The sequence below is a fragment of the Diplodia seriata genome, assembly GCF_021436955.1.
Source record: "Diplodia seriata strain FDS-637 chromosome Unknown scaffold_7, whole genome shotgun sequence".
NCBI lineage: Eukaryota > Fungi > Ascomycota > Dothideomycetes > Botryosphaeriales > Botryosphaeriaceae > Diplodia > Diplodia seriata.
In genome coordinates this window covers 957808-972812 of record NW_027117314.1, presented here as the reverse complement: position 1 = coordinate 972812, position 15005 = coordinate 957808, and the positions used below count along the sequence as shown (strand labels likewise).

The following is a 15005-nucleotide window of genomic DNA, read 5'->3' as shown; positions in this document are numbered from 1 at the left end:
GCCATACTGGGCCCAGCGCCGTGCCTGATTCATGAGGCAAGCATTCTAGCTAGATGCGTTTTGATCCTCGTGTCCGCCTCTTCACTTCTTCCCGTCCTCCTTGTTCTCTTGCCCACTAGCAAGTGCCATCCTCATCACTGTTGACACGTCCACCGTGCTCTCTGTACTCTTCTCTTTCCACGTGCGACCTGGATGCGGTCTCGCCTCCCTCCACACCTTTGGCATTCGCACCTGTCCACCACCATGCACCCTGAACTCCGTCCTCGTGTTCGCCTTCAACCCCCTCCTGAGCTGTCGACCATCACTGAATTCGGTGTTTGACCTTTTAGTGCTCTGCCCTCCCGCCCGTCCACCAGTGACTTCGGTGTTTGACCTTCTGCTGCTCTGCCCTTCCGCCCGTTCACCAGTAACTTTGGTGTTTGACCTTCTGCTGCTCTGCCCTCCCGCCGGTCCACCATCAGTGACTTCGGTGCTTGATCTTATGATCCTCCGCCTTCCCGCCCGTCCATCATTGGCATCGGAATCCGCCCTCGTGTTCGCCTTTAACCCCCTCCTGAGCTGTCGACCATCACTGAATTCGGTGTTTGACCTTTTAGTGCTTTGCCCTCCCGCCGGTCCACCATCGGTGACTTCGGTGCTTGATCTTATGATTCTCCGTATTCCCGCCTGTCCGGCCTTGATAATATCCCCTATTGTGATGGATCCAACCTTCCTAATTTTCAGCCTTCCAAGCTTCATAACCGTCAGCCTTCCCACCTGTCCACCGTCATCGTTGACTCTCGACTCCGCTTTCCTGGCAATTTCGCCGGCCAATTTCCAGTAGCGCTGCTGCGCCTCTTCCGGCAGCGCCCCCAGCAGATCCTGGCGTCTCCGGTCGTTCGAAGGCGCCCGCATTTGATCCAGAACCGCCAGTATATCTTCCGTGATGGTGGCGAACCGCTTCCTCCGCATCATCGGGAACGGGCCGGGAAAGAACTCGTCCCGGATCGCGGCGACCGAGTGTCCGTAAGCGTCCCACAGCCGGTAGTGTGTGAGCATGCCGTGCCGCCGCCCGTCTTCTCCGCCGAACGCCTCGAGCAGCGGTTCGCCTGTCGCCTCCGCGCGGCCCAGCTGCGCCGCCGCCCACCCCTCTGCCGCCGCCCGGTGCTTTCGGATGTCGCCATCCACGACCTCGGGCGACTCGGGCCCGGTGGTGCTGGCCGAGGAGGAGGGCAAGAGATCGGCCGTGTCCGGCAGATAGTCGTCGTTGGCTAGCATCACCCGCAGCTCTGCCATGCTCTCCTCGTCTCTAGGCGGCATGTCGAAGAGCTTGATTGCATCGGCGATGCAAAGTGCGACGGCTTCCGGCGGATCTGAGGGCTGATGCTCAGCGTGAATCTCACTCACGGACTTGCCGAGGTGATGCCACAGGCGGTGGTAGAAATAAATGCGCACAAGTTTCTCATTCCATGGCGTGCGCTCCGCGTTGGGGCTTAGTCGAGAATTGGCCCACTCCCGTGCCGCTAGGATCTGTCTTCTTACGGCACTCCTTTGTGCCTCCATCACAGCATCGCTCTCTTTCTCGAGAGCCGACGTCCTACTCCCACCGGCTCTGGCCGCGCTGGCTATTCCTGGGTACTGGGCCGACACGAATTCGTCGGGCAGCATTTGCAGCAGTTTTGCTGCTCGTGCTCCGTCATACGGCACTTTTTCCTCATGGACCACTTTCAGAATATCTGCCGGGAGCATGTTGGCCCGCGTTGGGGAAACGTCTGGAGCTATGGATGCTATGTGGAAACCGCCGTAATGCCACAAGCAATAAGAGAGTAGTCGGCGGCGACGTGAGCTCCCATCCGAGTTGACGTCGTCTCCTCCAGAGTTGGCCAGGAAGCTATCAACCCATCGTTCGGCCGCGTGCAGGACGGCCGGCTCAGGCCTCTCCGATTCTGTTGCGTTTGCTCCCAGCCGTGGGTAGGGCAAATCCGTATTTGTATCCGAGGGCCCAAGGGCTCTTGAACAGAGTTGTTGCCTCTCCCTGTCAATAGCATGCTGCAGCGCCAAGTAAGCATACACACTTGAGCCCATGGCTTCTTTTTCGGCTTGCCGAAGTCGTTGCGTTGGATCGACCGTTCCATCGATTGCCTTTGGGTGCAATCCATGGCCCAGATATTTACGGGTTAGCTTTGGAAGAGCCAGCGGCAAGCGGCATACGTCTTTTCCAGCCTTGATCTCCCGGACACGGTGGTGCAAGTCCTCCAAGTCGACAAAGCCTCGGGGGTTGACGCCCAGGAACTCCTGCAAACGAGAGCATTTTTCCTCGGCGCCGACAGTCACCTTGACCACGTCCTCAGATTCGAGCAGCATCCTCACGTCTTGCAAGATCAGCGGCTGCAGATCCGATTGCAGTGCGAGATGGAGGAGATGAATGGTCGAGTCCGTGGCGATCATCAAGAGTGGAGTATTGGCTTTGGGTCCGTCCTCAGGCTGGGCTTCTGACTTCCACCTTACATCGAACCCAACAAACTTTCCTCTGAGTCCTTTGAGCACTTCATGATGGGTCACATGGCTTGTGTGATAGAGCAGCTTTGGATGCACTTGCTCTGTCTGGTCCTTTTCCAGATGTGCGCGATAGAGCTCGTACGAAAAATACGCGCGCTCGCTTCTCTCCTCCGTGGCCTTCTGCGCAGCCACATTCTTGTCCAGGTAGTAGCGCGGTTCATGGTAGACACTCGCTTGCTCTAACAAGCTGCGTTGCTCTCGCGTTCTGGCGTCCTTGAGTGTCTCTGCCTCTTCCAAAACTTGTCTGCAATCCCACAGATACGCCGCAAACGACTCGCGACTGTCGTTGTCGATGGCTGCTGCGAACTGTGCCGTAAGGATCTTAATTTGGTGCTGGATGAGAGCCACGCCAGCTTCCAAGTGTTCTTCAGGCCACGTGCGCATCACGTCCCATATGACGGAAAGGCTGAAGAATGTTAGTAGATCACTTTCTTCGAAAATCGATGTCTCCTCGAGATGCTCGAATAACCGTTCCTTGGCGTAATCCACGAGACATTCGCGCGCGTTTTCGAGCTTGAGATGACCATCGGGCTCTTCCCAGTAGCGCTCTACCTCTTCGTGAAGTTCTTTCAATTCTTTATCTCGGACTTTGCTCCAGTGTCGGCCGTATTCATACAGTGCGTCGACCAAGTCACTCCGGGAGCCCCGCATGTCGATTTCATTGCGGTATTTGTCGTACCATTCCAGCACGTCGAAGCGGGTGGTGCTGAACACAGTCACCCTTTTGCTTGTACGGTGGATAGAGCTCATGATGCGGAAATCCCGTAGGGCGCCGAGATCATTCTTCTTGAGATGGTCCATTATCTCATGTCTCGTGCGAAGGTTGTACGATTGCTGCTGGATCCATTTGTTGATAAGTACCATTCTTGCGCTAATCTGCCGAAGACGCCGGTCGTGCTGAGCGGAACAGGCCCGATGCAATTCGCGAGTCATCGTGTCAAATTCGAACAATCCATCGACGAGATACTGCGTCTCTTCGTCGATCTGCTCATATACGTGTCTAGCGCGGTGAGCCTCCCATATGTGTATCGCAACAGAGATTTCCTCTGTCGTGTCAGAGATGTTACCCGCTATTGTATTCCAACGCGGCATGATGGATTGCCTCGGCCTACAGAGGAGGTTGTCAACATCTAGAATCAATACGCCGTACATGTCCTCGAGGGAGACAAGGCGCTGGCGGATGGTTGGAGGAAACGTCATGTCTTGTTGGCTTTGGACGATGTCAGAGCAGTGTTTTTCCAACGTCCGCAGGAACCGTGTTGAGCGCTTAAGGCCCTTCTCGAGGACATTCGCTATTGTCCAGCGCAACGAGCTCATGGTGCTAACCATTTCCGACTTGACGCTTCTCGTGTGTACTTTCAAAGCAAAGGCTGTCCTCCGTTGCTCCGCACGTGCACGGGCGGCAGCTTGCGCTGCACGTGCGGCAGCTTGCGCGGCCTTGATGTGCTGCAAATCGTGGTGACAATCCCACACCAGCCTCTTCAGTCGGTCAAGTTGTTGGTCGATGGCGTGGCAGAGGTCGACAAATGCCTGCCACGTTTCACTTCGCAGCGAATCTCTTTTCCTGAGCAGGGCTTGGTGTCTAGCGGCACGGTCTGCTGCGATTGCGTCAAGCTCACTTTGCAGACGCCGCAGCTCGAATCCGGCGAGCTGCACAGGTTCTTCCAGAGCCTGCCATGGCCGCATCCGTACCCGGAGCCTCGCCTCGATCCTCTCCTTCTCTCGCGCAGCCTTCACCTTGGCTTCCCGCTTGAGCTTCGCCTCGGCTTCCGCAGCCTTCGCCTTGGCTTGCGCAGCCCTCGCCTCGGCTTCCCGCTTGTTTTTCTCTTGGGTTTGCACAATTTTCTTATGGCTGACGGCGCGCATGAGGCGCTCGGCCTCGTGGAAATCGTCGAAGAGCGAAGGCGAGGTGGATCGAAAGTGGCGCGTGTGTGAGAGCCTGGCGGCGGACTGTCAGCGCGGGCGACTCAGGCGTCGGAGAAGACACACGAGAGGCGGAGCGAGCTTGCGCAGGCAGCGCGGAGCGGCGGCGAAGTAGCCGCCAAAGTGCGGGCGGCGGCAGGGCGCGGTGCCCGGCCAATTGCGCGCGCGAGAGTCATTGTGCCATGGGCGCAGCGACGCGAGGAGGGGACGATGTTGGTGTGTTGTTGGTGTGTGGGTAGTGCGGCGCGGCGGGTGAGCAGTCCGCGCGTGCCGGGCCGCAGTGGACGCCAATCTTCCTCCATCAACCTCGACCCGCGCCGCGCCAGCACCCTGTCCACCCCAACAGCCTCCTTCTCCACAGCGATGGCCTCGCAACTGCTCCCTCTGGGTGCGTCGCCCGCCCGCCCCCGCCGCCTCCGCTGACCGTCTGCGCCAGAGTTGATCGACAAGTGCGTCGGCTCCAAGATCTGGGTCGTCATGAAGGGCGACAAGGGTTCGATTCTCCTCCGCCTCGTGCTCCTGCCCGCCTGACTAAGCCTTCCCCAGAGTTCAGCGGGACCCTCCTCGGCTTCGACGACTACGTCAGTACGTGTCCCGCCCAGCCGTGCCCGCCGCCCATGCCGTAGCTGACGTCCTGCCCAGACATGGTCCTCGAGGACGTCACCGAGTTGTAGGCTCCGCTCCCCGTGCCGCCCGGCGCTGCCGCTCACGTGCTGACGCCATAGCAGCGACTACCAGGGCAACCAGGCCAAACTCTCCAAGATCCTGCTCAACGGCAACAACATCTGCATGGTGACATGCCCGCCCCGCCTGAGCCGTGGCCCCGCGTTGCTGACCTTGCACAGCTGATTCCCGGAGGCGAAGGCCCCACTGCCGCCGCATGAGCCGTCTGACCCTTGCGTTGTGCTGTCGGCGAACTATGCTGCGTCGTACGCGCCCTTGAAGTCGCCAAGAAGGCCGAATGCAATGAGAATTCACAGCCGTATCAGTAACCTGACGTGATGTCTATCGAACCTGTACTTGGCAGTAAACACACACCATCTCGTACGTGACGATTCCATGCGCCGGCTCGCATGTGTCCGCAACATGCTATCTTTGCCATCCCGTGTGCTCTCCGCTTGTTCATTTTGGATACTTCACATAAGTGAGCCTCGAGGTACAAAGTCGTTGATTCGTCAGCCCGGGTGGATACCGCCTCTTCTCCTACTTCATTCAAACAGCGCCTCGGACTGAAGGAAGGCTGCTCAACTTTCCGCTAACATGGACAGGGAGCGATTGGAAAAACCGATGTACATCACGACACCCACCCCACAAGCCGATCCTCATCCCCAAACTCCTCTCTCCCAACCACCCTCGTCCTGACCCTCCTTACCACCTCCATTGCCTTCGCCTTCTGCTCCGTGTCAACTACCCGCAGCCTCGACTCCAACTCCTCCTTCAAGACCCCATCTTCCTTCCTCCGCTCCTCCTCCAACTTCCCGACCACCGACTCCGCCTCCCTCTCCCATTCGCCCCACCGCCCGGCGGGTCCGCCGTCATCCCCCCTCGCGACCGCCTTCTCAAACACCGCCATCCTCGCTTCCTCGACGCTGACCGCAAACTCGGCCTCGTTGAGCACCACCTCGGCCTCGTAAAAGCACCGGACCAACGCCTCGGCGCGCCCCGCCAACTCCCCCACAACGGCCTCCGCGCGGTCCAACAACTCGCCGACGCCTTGCCCACCTTGCCCGCCGCCGTCGCCATCATCGACCCGCTTCACCGCCGCGCCCAGGCTCTCCATCGCCTTGCCCGCCGCCGCCGATCCCGCCGCCATCCACCCCTCGATGCGCTGCCACGTCTGCCGCGCCCGCACCTCCTCGTCCGCGGCCGCCCGCGCCGCCGCGCCGAGGCGCGCGGCGGTGAAGTGTTTGCGTAGGTGGAGTAGCTTCTTGCGGGCGTCGTCGTCGTCGTCGTCGTCGTCGTCGTTGTTGCCTCGTGCACCACCATCCTTCTCTTTATTCCCGGACGAGGCCTTGTTCTTGTTGTTGTTCGGATGCGGGTTCTCGCACTCGTCAAAGGCAACGATGAATTCGAGCGGCGCCGTCTCGGCGGCTGCGTAGCGTGCGTCGCGGTCGGCGACGGTGGCGGCGAGGAGGGCGTGGCGCGCGGAGATGTGGGCGTGGAGGGTGAGGAGGGCGCGGGTGGAGGTTGCGAGCACTGTTAGGGCCGAGAGTGTCTGGGAAACGGAGGCTGGCGCGTGAGTCCCGGTAGCAGCAGTAGCAGTAGCAGAAGCAGAAGCGGGCGGTTGCGCTGGCGCCTTTAGCCCTTGGATCTCGCCCGTCCGGGCATTGATCTTGACAAGCCCCGCCGCCGCACCATCATCACCACCGCCGCCCTCCAACGCCCCCACCGCCCCTGCCCCGACATCTTCCACGACCGCCAACCCCTCCACCCCTCTCTCCACCTCCTCCCTCACCCGCCCGTATACGCCCGCAAACACCGCCTCCTCCCACTCTCTATACTGCTTCCCTACCCTATCGATCAACTCCCCCGCCGCCGCCGCCACCCTCTCCGCATCCTCGCGCTTGAGCGCCTCGTCGCGGCCCATCAGCTGCGGGTACGTGAGCTCGTTGGCCTCGAAGGCCATGTCGTTGAGGACCTGTTGTTCGCCGCGCTCGGTGGAGAGGGAGGCGTGGAGGGTTTTGGCTTGTTGTGTGGGCGAGACTTGTGAGGAGGAGGAGAAGGAGGAATTGAGGGTTGCGATGTGTGCTTTGGTGGCGGGGAGGGAGGGGAGGGTGGAGAGGGTGGTTTCGATTCGGGTGGCTGGGTTCGAAGAAGGGGAGGATGAGGATGTTGGTGGCTTGGCGGACGGTGCGAGCAGCGCTCGGAGATGCGCGGCGCCCGTCGTTGGTGCGGTTCTCGCGGACGATAGTGAGGACAGGGCGAGCGGTGCGGGTGCGAGCTTTGAAGGGGGTGGTTTTGTCGGCAGCTCCGGCGGCGGCGGGGTGTGGGAGGGTGTCGTAGGGTAGGGGAGCGAAGATTCCGGCATCAATGTCTCCTCGACAGGCGGTACTGTGGATGCCGCGGCTTGCGGCGCAGAACTCGAAGCGGCTCTGTCCCGCTTCCCGTGCGGCGCGAGAGGCGCTGGGAAGAACGTCTCAGAGTGCTCCTGTCTGATCGGTGAAGACATCGACGCGCGGTGTGGAAAGCTGTCTCTGCGGGGAAAGCTTTCCCTTCGCGGCAAGCTGTCCCTGCGGATTGCCTCGACGGTGGGAGTTCCGGGGGTGTAGGGCTTGTACTGACGTTGTTGGTTTGCGGTGACAGAGCTGGTGGTGGGGGTTGATGACCCGCTGTCGGCAGTGGACTGACCTTGTCGGAAGGGCTTGTAGGCCTGTTGTTGGCTTTTTCCAGGCACTGGTGTCGTCCCTTCGTCTGCTGTGTTCTGGCTATCCTTTTGTTTGGCCCGCAACATTGGTCGGCCGCCAGGGCTGTATTGGACCTCTACTTCAGTCGCCGTACCCGACGGTGGGATTTCCAAAGGCAACTTGGGCCTACGTTCTCCATTCTTCCCTGACTCCTGCTGTGCGCCATCGCCTGGCGGCTGAGCGTAGTACGGAATGCCTCTCGCCTTGGACTCCGTAGCCACAAATTCCATAAACGCAGCTGCCCTCTGCTCGTCCGAAGAAGCATACGCTTCGGTCTTCAGCATTGATATGTAGCGCTCAAGAGAGCTGGCGTACCACGGCCCAAGATCCGGGATGAGGTCCTGAGGTCGTGGGATTCTGTTGTACCGGGTGCTAGGTTTTGGCAGAATAACGGTTGCGTCCTGGTCTGCAAAACCGTCCGGCTTGCCGTTCGGTTCCATGACGAAATCCGCAGGCAACTCAAAGATATTATCCTCCTCGCCACGACCACTATTCGGTTCCTCTGTGGCTGTTGGCTTCATCGCAAAGGGCGGCGGATCACTTGGTAGCTCCACGGGCGACACAGGCGCGTGGTCCTCCATTCTGGTTTGCGCTTCCGCCTTACTCTCACCTGTGATTTCTTCTTCCTCGTCATCTTCCTCCCCAGGGGCAGCATAGTACTCCCAGCCCCCCGGTCCTCCAAACCCAAGTGCTGAGGCCGAAGACCCGGCCGCTGTGTTCGCACCAGATTGGGTCCATTGACTACCAACATCACCAACGGCTTGAGCTTTGGGCTCAGCTTTCGGCGTCAGCGGTCTTTCCTCACATGCCGAAACGGTAGAAAAGGTATCCTGCCGTTCATGCGCAGGTGCAGTCGAGATACTCGAGACGGTATCGTGGCGGTCACGCATCCCAGGATGCGAAGCGGCAACCGAACCCTGGCGGCTGTCCAGTGGCGAAACAGTAGGCACTGGCGGCGACACTGGCGGATTGTAAGTGTTATTGTTGTTCTGCGAAGGCGGTCTTGGGTAATACGGCTGAGGCGTTGTTGAACCTTCGTTGCGTTGGAAGTAATCCGAGGGCGCAGGTCCAGCTTGGGCGGACGGTGGCTGAGCCCAGTTGTACGGGGGAGGACTGACAGATGGTACGTTTAGAGGGGCTGGGGACTGGAATACATGGGGCGGTTGGGAGTAAAGCTGGTTGACGGGAGTGTGTGGGGTAGCATATGGTTGTTGACTATGCTGCATAGGAGAGACTGGGGCTGGCTGTTGCGCAGCTGGCGCTTGCCATATCTGCTGCTGAGGGGTTGTGGTGTACATGTCCTGGTAGCCACCTTGTCCAGGCTGCGGCCACGCCTGTTGGTGTTGCGGGGCGCCGGGTGTTGCTGCAGCATCCTGCAGGACATGGCCGTATTTCTGGTAGATAGGGTGGGCAGTTGGTGGGGCGGTCTGGAACGCGGGCGTGCTGTGGAAGGGTTGCGCGGGGGGCTGCGACCATGCGGAGGCCTGGTCTGGTGGAGGAGGGCCTTGGGTTCCAGGACGAGGCGGAAGAGGCGGTGGATGGGCACTGTAGTCTTGGGGTTTGGGAGGAAGTGGAGGCGGGGGCGGGAAGTAGCCCTGCGTGGGGGCATATGCGGACGGGTGGGAAGAAGGGCTGGACGTCCACGACTGTTGATGATGAGGATTTAGGCCGTATGGTGGCGGAATGGGCGGGCTGTGGTACGTGGCTGGCGGCTACCACGACCGTCTCGTTAGTAGAGAGCGACTATAGCCAACGGTAGAAAGGTAGCAATACCGGGGCAGGCGAAGCTCCATATGCGTTGTGGCCATAGCCTGACGCGGGCGGGGGCGGGGGCGGCCCGGCCTGCTGCCATGAAGTCTGCTGAGAGACATTGGAGTATCCGTATGGATTAGGAGCTGGACGCGTGCTGTTAGCTATATAAGATGCGCGCGCGAGGGAGCCCATCCGTGCTTACCGCTTTCCTGGTGCTGTTTGGAGGCGCTGTGTACGATTCCGGATTGCTGCAGCGTCTTCTGGATCAGCCCGTAGGCGTGTTGGACCCGTTCGCTTGGCATTTCTTGCTGGCAGTGTCCCAGGCAGCCGTCATGTGCGGGGCATCGATGAGTCGCGAGCGGCTGCGCACCTGGAGGCGCGATGGAGCCGGGGCAGCGAGCGCGACGAACAGACAACGGCTTGCACAAAAGACACGCGGCGACCGGCAAACAGAGAGAAGTGGGCGGGTTGCTCAGGTGGACGGAGCATGTGAGGCTGAACTGCAGCCAAGAAGCAGAAGCCGGCTAGCTCCGCGCCCGCGCTACCGGATCGACACGCGGGGCGCAGCCAGCAGTCCTGCGATACTAGTATCTTGTTCCGCCTTGGGGCACGAGTCAAGCGGCGCAAGCCATGGCCCAACCCGCATCCACTTCTCCTTCGAGACAAGACGTCGATCAGGGCCCACCGTGCCGTGAGCTCAACTGCCATCCTAGTTGCACATCAGTCAAACTGCGAGTGATTGCATTACTGCTCTATCCTCCTCATCAGCCTCGACACAAACGACTAGTGGTATCTCTAAAGCGAAGAATGCAACGAATTCACCTGTCTCATCCCATGGCTGCTAAAGAGCGCATCACCCTTCCAGATGTGCAGCCTCTGCCCAATTCCTGTTCTTCACCTCAGCCATGCAAAGAACGATCCCACATCCTTCACCACAGCCCTAGGCACAGCTGTCTTCTGCAGACACTTCGGCACATGGCCCTTCGCATCGCTCGCCGTCGCCATTACCCACTGGACCTCCCCGCCCCTCACTGTGACCCGCTCAACGGATACATACATGCCTTGAATAGTTTCCCTCCTCTTCAGATCCGTGTCTTTCTCGTCCTGGTTCCGATCATTGGTGTACATTACATCGCCACGCGGAAATATCGACAAATCGACCGGAATCTGGATCACGACGAACCCCTCTGAACCGGTCTTTGCAGTGATGACGACAACGGGGAAGACGCGGTTCTTGGCCAGCGACGACGGGTTGTGGCACATCTCGTAGACTGCGGGAATCGCGCCTGTTAGCCAACACCAAGCCTCAGTCGTCCAATCTGGAAACTCACCATGCATTGTGACGTCCGTGTACGTGCCCCCCAAATCCCCACCTTGCTCCACAGTCCCATTTATAGTTGCAATCTCTTGATCCCAACTCGCCACCATGTGTGCGTCGTAAACCGTAGGCGCCCATTCCACCTCATTGACCGAATGCCCCGCCCTCAGGTTAGCATCGAACTCATCGAAAGTCGCCGTTCCGAAATGTTGTTTATTCTGATGCGAACTCCTGCGCCAAACCCACTGCTCCGTTGTCGTCCCGTTCCTGACTTCGCTCTTCAGCACCTCGACCGAGGCCTTGGAGGGCTTCGAGGCCATGACAGTGCTCGTTTTCCCCGGGATTTGTTTGTCGGCGAAATCGACACCGTCGTTCAGCACCCTCTGCAGGAAGTCGTGAAGCTGGACGTTGTGGTTCTCCGGGGCCCTGATCTTCGGGTGCGGTGGCAGGTCCGCCGCCTCGAGGTTGCGCAGGTGCACCAGCTGGCGTGGTTCTTGTGGCTGCGCCATTTGGTTGTTATGTGTGTATCTCGCGTGTAAATATTGCAAACTTCAATAATTGGAAGATTGCGAGTACGGGGTCTGTTGTTGCTGCTGCTGCTGATGATGACGATGATGATGACGATGACGATGTTGATGTTAATGTTGTTGTTGAGGCTGGGGAGCGACAATTTATGATGCAGCCCAGCTGGAGGACGGCTCGTTGGCGGGAGAAGGGGCGAGGCTGGTGTTCGCGATGGAGAAGGAGGCTCGCGGGTGCGGTTGCTCGGTCTGTTCCCTACGCCTATAGCAGGGTATGCATGATGGACGCAGCGCGCCTACTCAATCTGCCGGCGCTGATGTCATCGAGCGCAGCGGGCAGAGCTCGCCGAGAGGAAAACACGGGCGGGTGGCATTCTGCGGAGGGAATTGCCGTCATTGCGGGAGCTAGGGCAGCGGCAGCAGCGAGAGGCTCTGGAAAGACAAGAGGGAGTTGAGGGGTAGCAGGAGCAAGTCGGCGGCCAGGCATCCAGGCATCCAGGCATCCAGGCATCCAGGCATTCAGGCGTGCCTTCCCTCGGCATCCGTGGAGGCGGGCAAAACCGCCTGCCATCCGAACCTAGGCAGGCAGCGTGGCACCGGCGCCGTGCACCTGCATTGCCCACGCAGCCATGCCCGCCGCGCATCGCCCAAGGTGCCCAGGGCTAAAAGCTTCTCTGCCCACCGCCGATAACAATCGTACGAGTGCTATGCGAATTTGCGGGTCGCCTGGTCCGTCGACGAGCAGCCGACAGGGAGCGCGACACACGGACACAGGCAGCAAGGAAAATTGCACCCATTCACCCATTGCTTTGTGCGGGCGTGGCAGGAATAGGCAACTGGCTCGCCACCAACGCGACGAGAGAAGCCAGCAAATCCCAGCTGGTCCCGACGCCGCAGCCACCGGGCGGCCACGGCCGGTTCCTTAAGCCCGCGACGAAGGGCACCAAAGCCCGGGGGTGTTTACAGCCAGCCGTCGCACGACAGCAGTTGCAGGTGGCAAGCGAGCATCAGCAACACCGCGCTGGGTTTCCGATCGGCGGCCAACACCTTCCCAAAGACGAGCCGCCTCGATTGGGAAGCCCGGGCCCCGATCCGGGACGCTCCAGCCGGCCTGGCACATGGCGGCAGCCACCAGGGTTCTCCAGCCGCGCTGCCGTTCTGGACACTGTCCAGGAGGCCCTCGCCCGATCAGGATCGTGGACCGCAGACCGTTGTGCTATCGAGATGTCGAGGCGGAAAGCTAATTTGCCGCCTGACAATCCGATGTCTAACCACACAATCCCAGAAAGAATGGGCTGATGTGCGATCGGCTAATTTCTGTCTCCCCAAGGCAACACAGAAACACGGTGCTACATGGCAGTCAATGCGCTCAGTCCGTCGTCCCGTCTTATTTCCCACCACGACGTCTTCCCTGCCTCCGTGCTGCACAGCAATCGCCGATGATGTCTACTTGTTTGCGCACTCGTTCGCTTTCTCATTGTCATGTTGGGAGCAGGACAACAAGAACATCGCACCACCGCCTCATTGACCGTGCGGACATATCGCGTCCGACAAACCCGCAACTGCATTCCCGTCCCGTGTTCCCCGTGAATCGAAGATGCAGCCGCAACATGTTTGATCTAGGCCCGCACTTCGCCCAGCCCAAACGCGGAGAAGGAGCCCTAGCTCCACGGCCCCATCGCCAATGGGGAAAGACAGATAGGACGCGTGTGCGTGCACGGCATGCCGAGGTCGGAAGAAGCGCAACGACAGGAGAGCAAAAAGTCCAGACCGGCGAGCCGAAGCGGGGGAATGGGGTGACGAAAGCCGCGGGCTCGCGTTGGCCATTGGCGCTACTGCAATGCAATGCATGCGTGCTCATCCGCCCGCGCTTTCTTTTTAGTCCTTTCGATTTGGCTTTGCTAATCCACGGCTGAACTCTCTCCCTGCATGACCATGCAGCGTGCCGGCCCCGTCTTCCTGGCCAATGCCCGGGGGCGGGCGCGAGAGTAAAAGGCAATGCGCCCTGCCTATCGTTTTTCTGCTTCGGGCATGTTGTACTACGCCGTATTACCGAATCTCGAGCCTTTGTGATGTGATCGAACCATGGTGCAAGAAGGAATCGTTGGAGGAGGAGACAAGGCCGTCAGCCACGCTGACACGGCTGCAATGCTTGACGGATGGAGAGCCGTGCATGTAGGAATCTAGACAATGATATATCGTTCTACGTACTAGACTAAACTTGGCTGCTCTACATTACTTGCTCCCGCTTACTCGATTAGCCCGCCCCCTAGCTGTGTATAATCATATCAACATCTACATACAACGCTCAATTGCCGCAACAACCACCAACAAAAGCAGCCGAGGCGAGAGAAAAGCCCCAAAGGCTTGGAGAAGAAGGGAACGACATGCTACACAGCCTCCCAGTGAATCTACGATACCTGGAGGACAGCACTGGAATGCAATGCACGAGCCAAAGGGGGTGTGAAAGCTGTCCGGTGTCCCCTTCTCTTAGAGATTTAGCTTTTGCGTCTTTTGCTGCCAGCCACAACCACCAACAAATGGCAGATGAGCGGTCACCAAATAAGGCAAAGCAGTACCTGGTTTCCCTGCCAAAAATAAAAAATAAAAAAGGAGAGACAGAGAGAGAAAGAAACCTCCCCGATTGTAGTGGAAGAACTGTGCGACAAAATAAACACGGACACGGTGAGATTAACCGTAGGAAGTCGAGTATATAAGAGGGGGAGAAGGGATGAGATTTGACCGCAATGCCAAAGGCACCACATCATGCCCACCCACCACTCCCAAATTGTTGCTTTTCTGGCTTTTCATGAAGGAAATATGAAGAATAGACAAGGAATGGAAAAGAAGAGAAAAGAAAAGAAAAAAAAAACCAAAGAAAAAAAAGACGGTTCCGCGGCGCCATCCCCTCAGACGGACTGGCGTGAACTCTGCTTGCTCTCTCCCACAAGCCACTGGCTCACGCGCTCCCTCCTCCTCCTCCTTTTCCGCCCTCTATGTCCCTCGCCGAATGCTCCCAGACGGGGAGGAGAGCATCAACGCCATCAAAACTCCACCAGCACCAGCCCACAATCCCGATCATTCCCGTCTCCTGTCTCCTGGCCGAAGCCAAGTCCCTTCCCCTCCTCCCTCTCCACCACGGCGAAATCTCCGTCCATCAAACGGCGCCACCCAAACTTGAACCGACTCTCAAGTTCTTGGCCCTCGCTAATTGACACCCTAGCGTACCAGAGACGGGGGAAGGTTTCCACGCGGCGGAGAGAGAGTGAAGAGAGGCGAAGCTGAAACAAGCGCGGGGGTGAGAAGCACCATCGTCATGGCAAGAATTGGGGAAAAGATGGTGGTGAGTGAAATGAGAAATGGCCGAAAGGCGGACGTTTCCCAAGTACTGACCGCCACCGTCGAGGAAGTGGGGGGTCCGGAACACGCAAGCAGGGGGATGGAGGCGTTGGCGCCGCCGCGTCGGCGGCGGCGGCGGCGGCGGCGGCGGCGATGCGGAGGCGATGGCGCGGCGTGGCGTAGAATAGCGGGTTTTAGTGCTAACGGTCT

General features: G+C 59.2%; 4 protein-coding genes across 4 annotated transcripts; 1 reads left to right on the top strand and 3 right to left on the bottom strand.

Annotated features, from left to right (window-relative positions):
• Positions 1 to 81: 81 nt before the first annotated feature.
• SLS55_007062 (uncharacterized protein) lies at positions 82 to 4404 on the bottom strand (the record flags this gene model as incomplete). Its single annotated transcript, XM_066778486.1, is given in 2 exon segments — positions 82 to 4383; positions 4396 to 4404. 2 exon segments carry the CDS (start codon positions 4402 to 4404, stop codon positions 82 to 84), a joined length of 4311 nt encoding a protein of 1436 aa, XP_066630923.1.
• Positions 4405 to 4824: 420 nt separating this feature from the next.
• LSM5 (RNA-binding protein lsm5) lies at positions 4825 to 5345 on the top strand (the record flags this gene model as incomplete). Its single annotated transcript, XM_066778485.1, has 6 exons — positions 4825 to 4849; positions 4898 to 4954; positions 5008 to 5046; positions 5104 to 5131; positions 5187 to 5253; positions 5307 to 5345. 6 exons carry the CDS (start codon positions 4825 to 4827, stop codon positions 5343 to 5345), a joined length of 255 nt encoding a protein of 84 aa, XP_066630922.1.
• Positions 5346 to 5755: 410 nt separating this feature from the next.
• SLS55_007060 (uncharacterized protein) lies at positions 5756 to 10106 on the bottom strand (the record flags this gene model as incomplete). Its single annotated transcript, XM_066778484.1, has 3 exons — positions 5756 to 9308; positions 9820 to 9826; positions 10100 to 10106. 3 exons carry the CDS (start codon positions 10104 to 10106, stop codon positions 5756 to 5758), a joined length of 3567 nt encoding a protein of 1188 aa, XP_066630921.1.
• A 405-nt stretch (positions 10107 to 10511) lies between these two features.
• On the bottom strand, positions 10512 to 11444 carry SLS55_007059 (uncharacterized protein; the record flags this gene model as incomplete). The annotated part of the gene is made up of 2 exons (XM_066778483.1): positions 10512 to 10888; positions 10949 to 11444. The coding sequence occupies 2 exons, from the start codon at positions 11442 to 11444 to the stop codon at positions 10512 to 10514; spliced, it is 873 nt and encodes a 290-aa protein (XP_066630920.1).
• Between the last annotated feature and the right edge of the window lie 3561 nt (positions 11445 to 15005).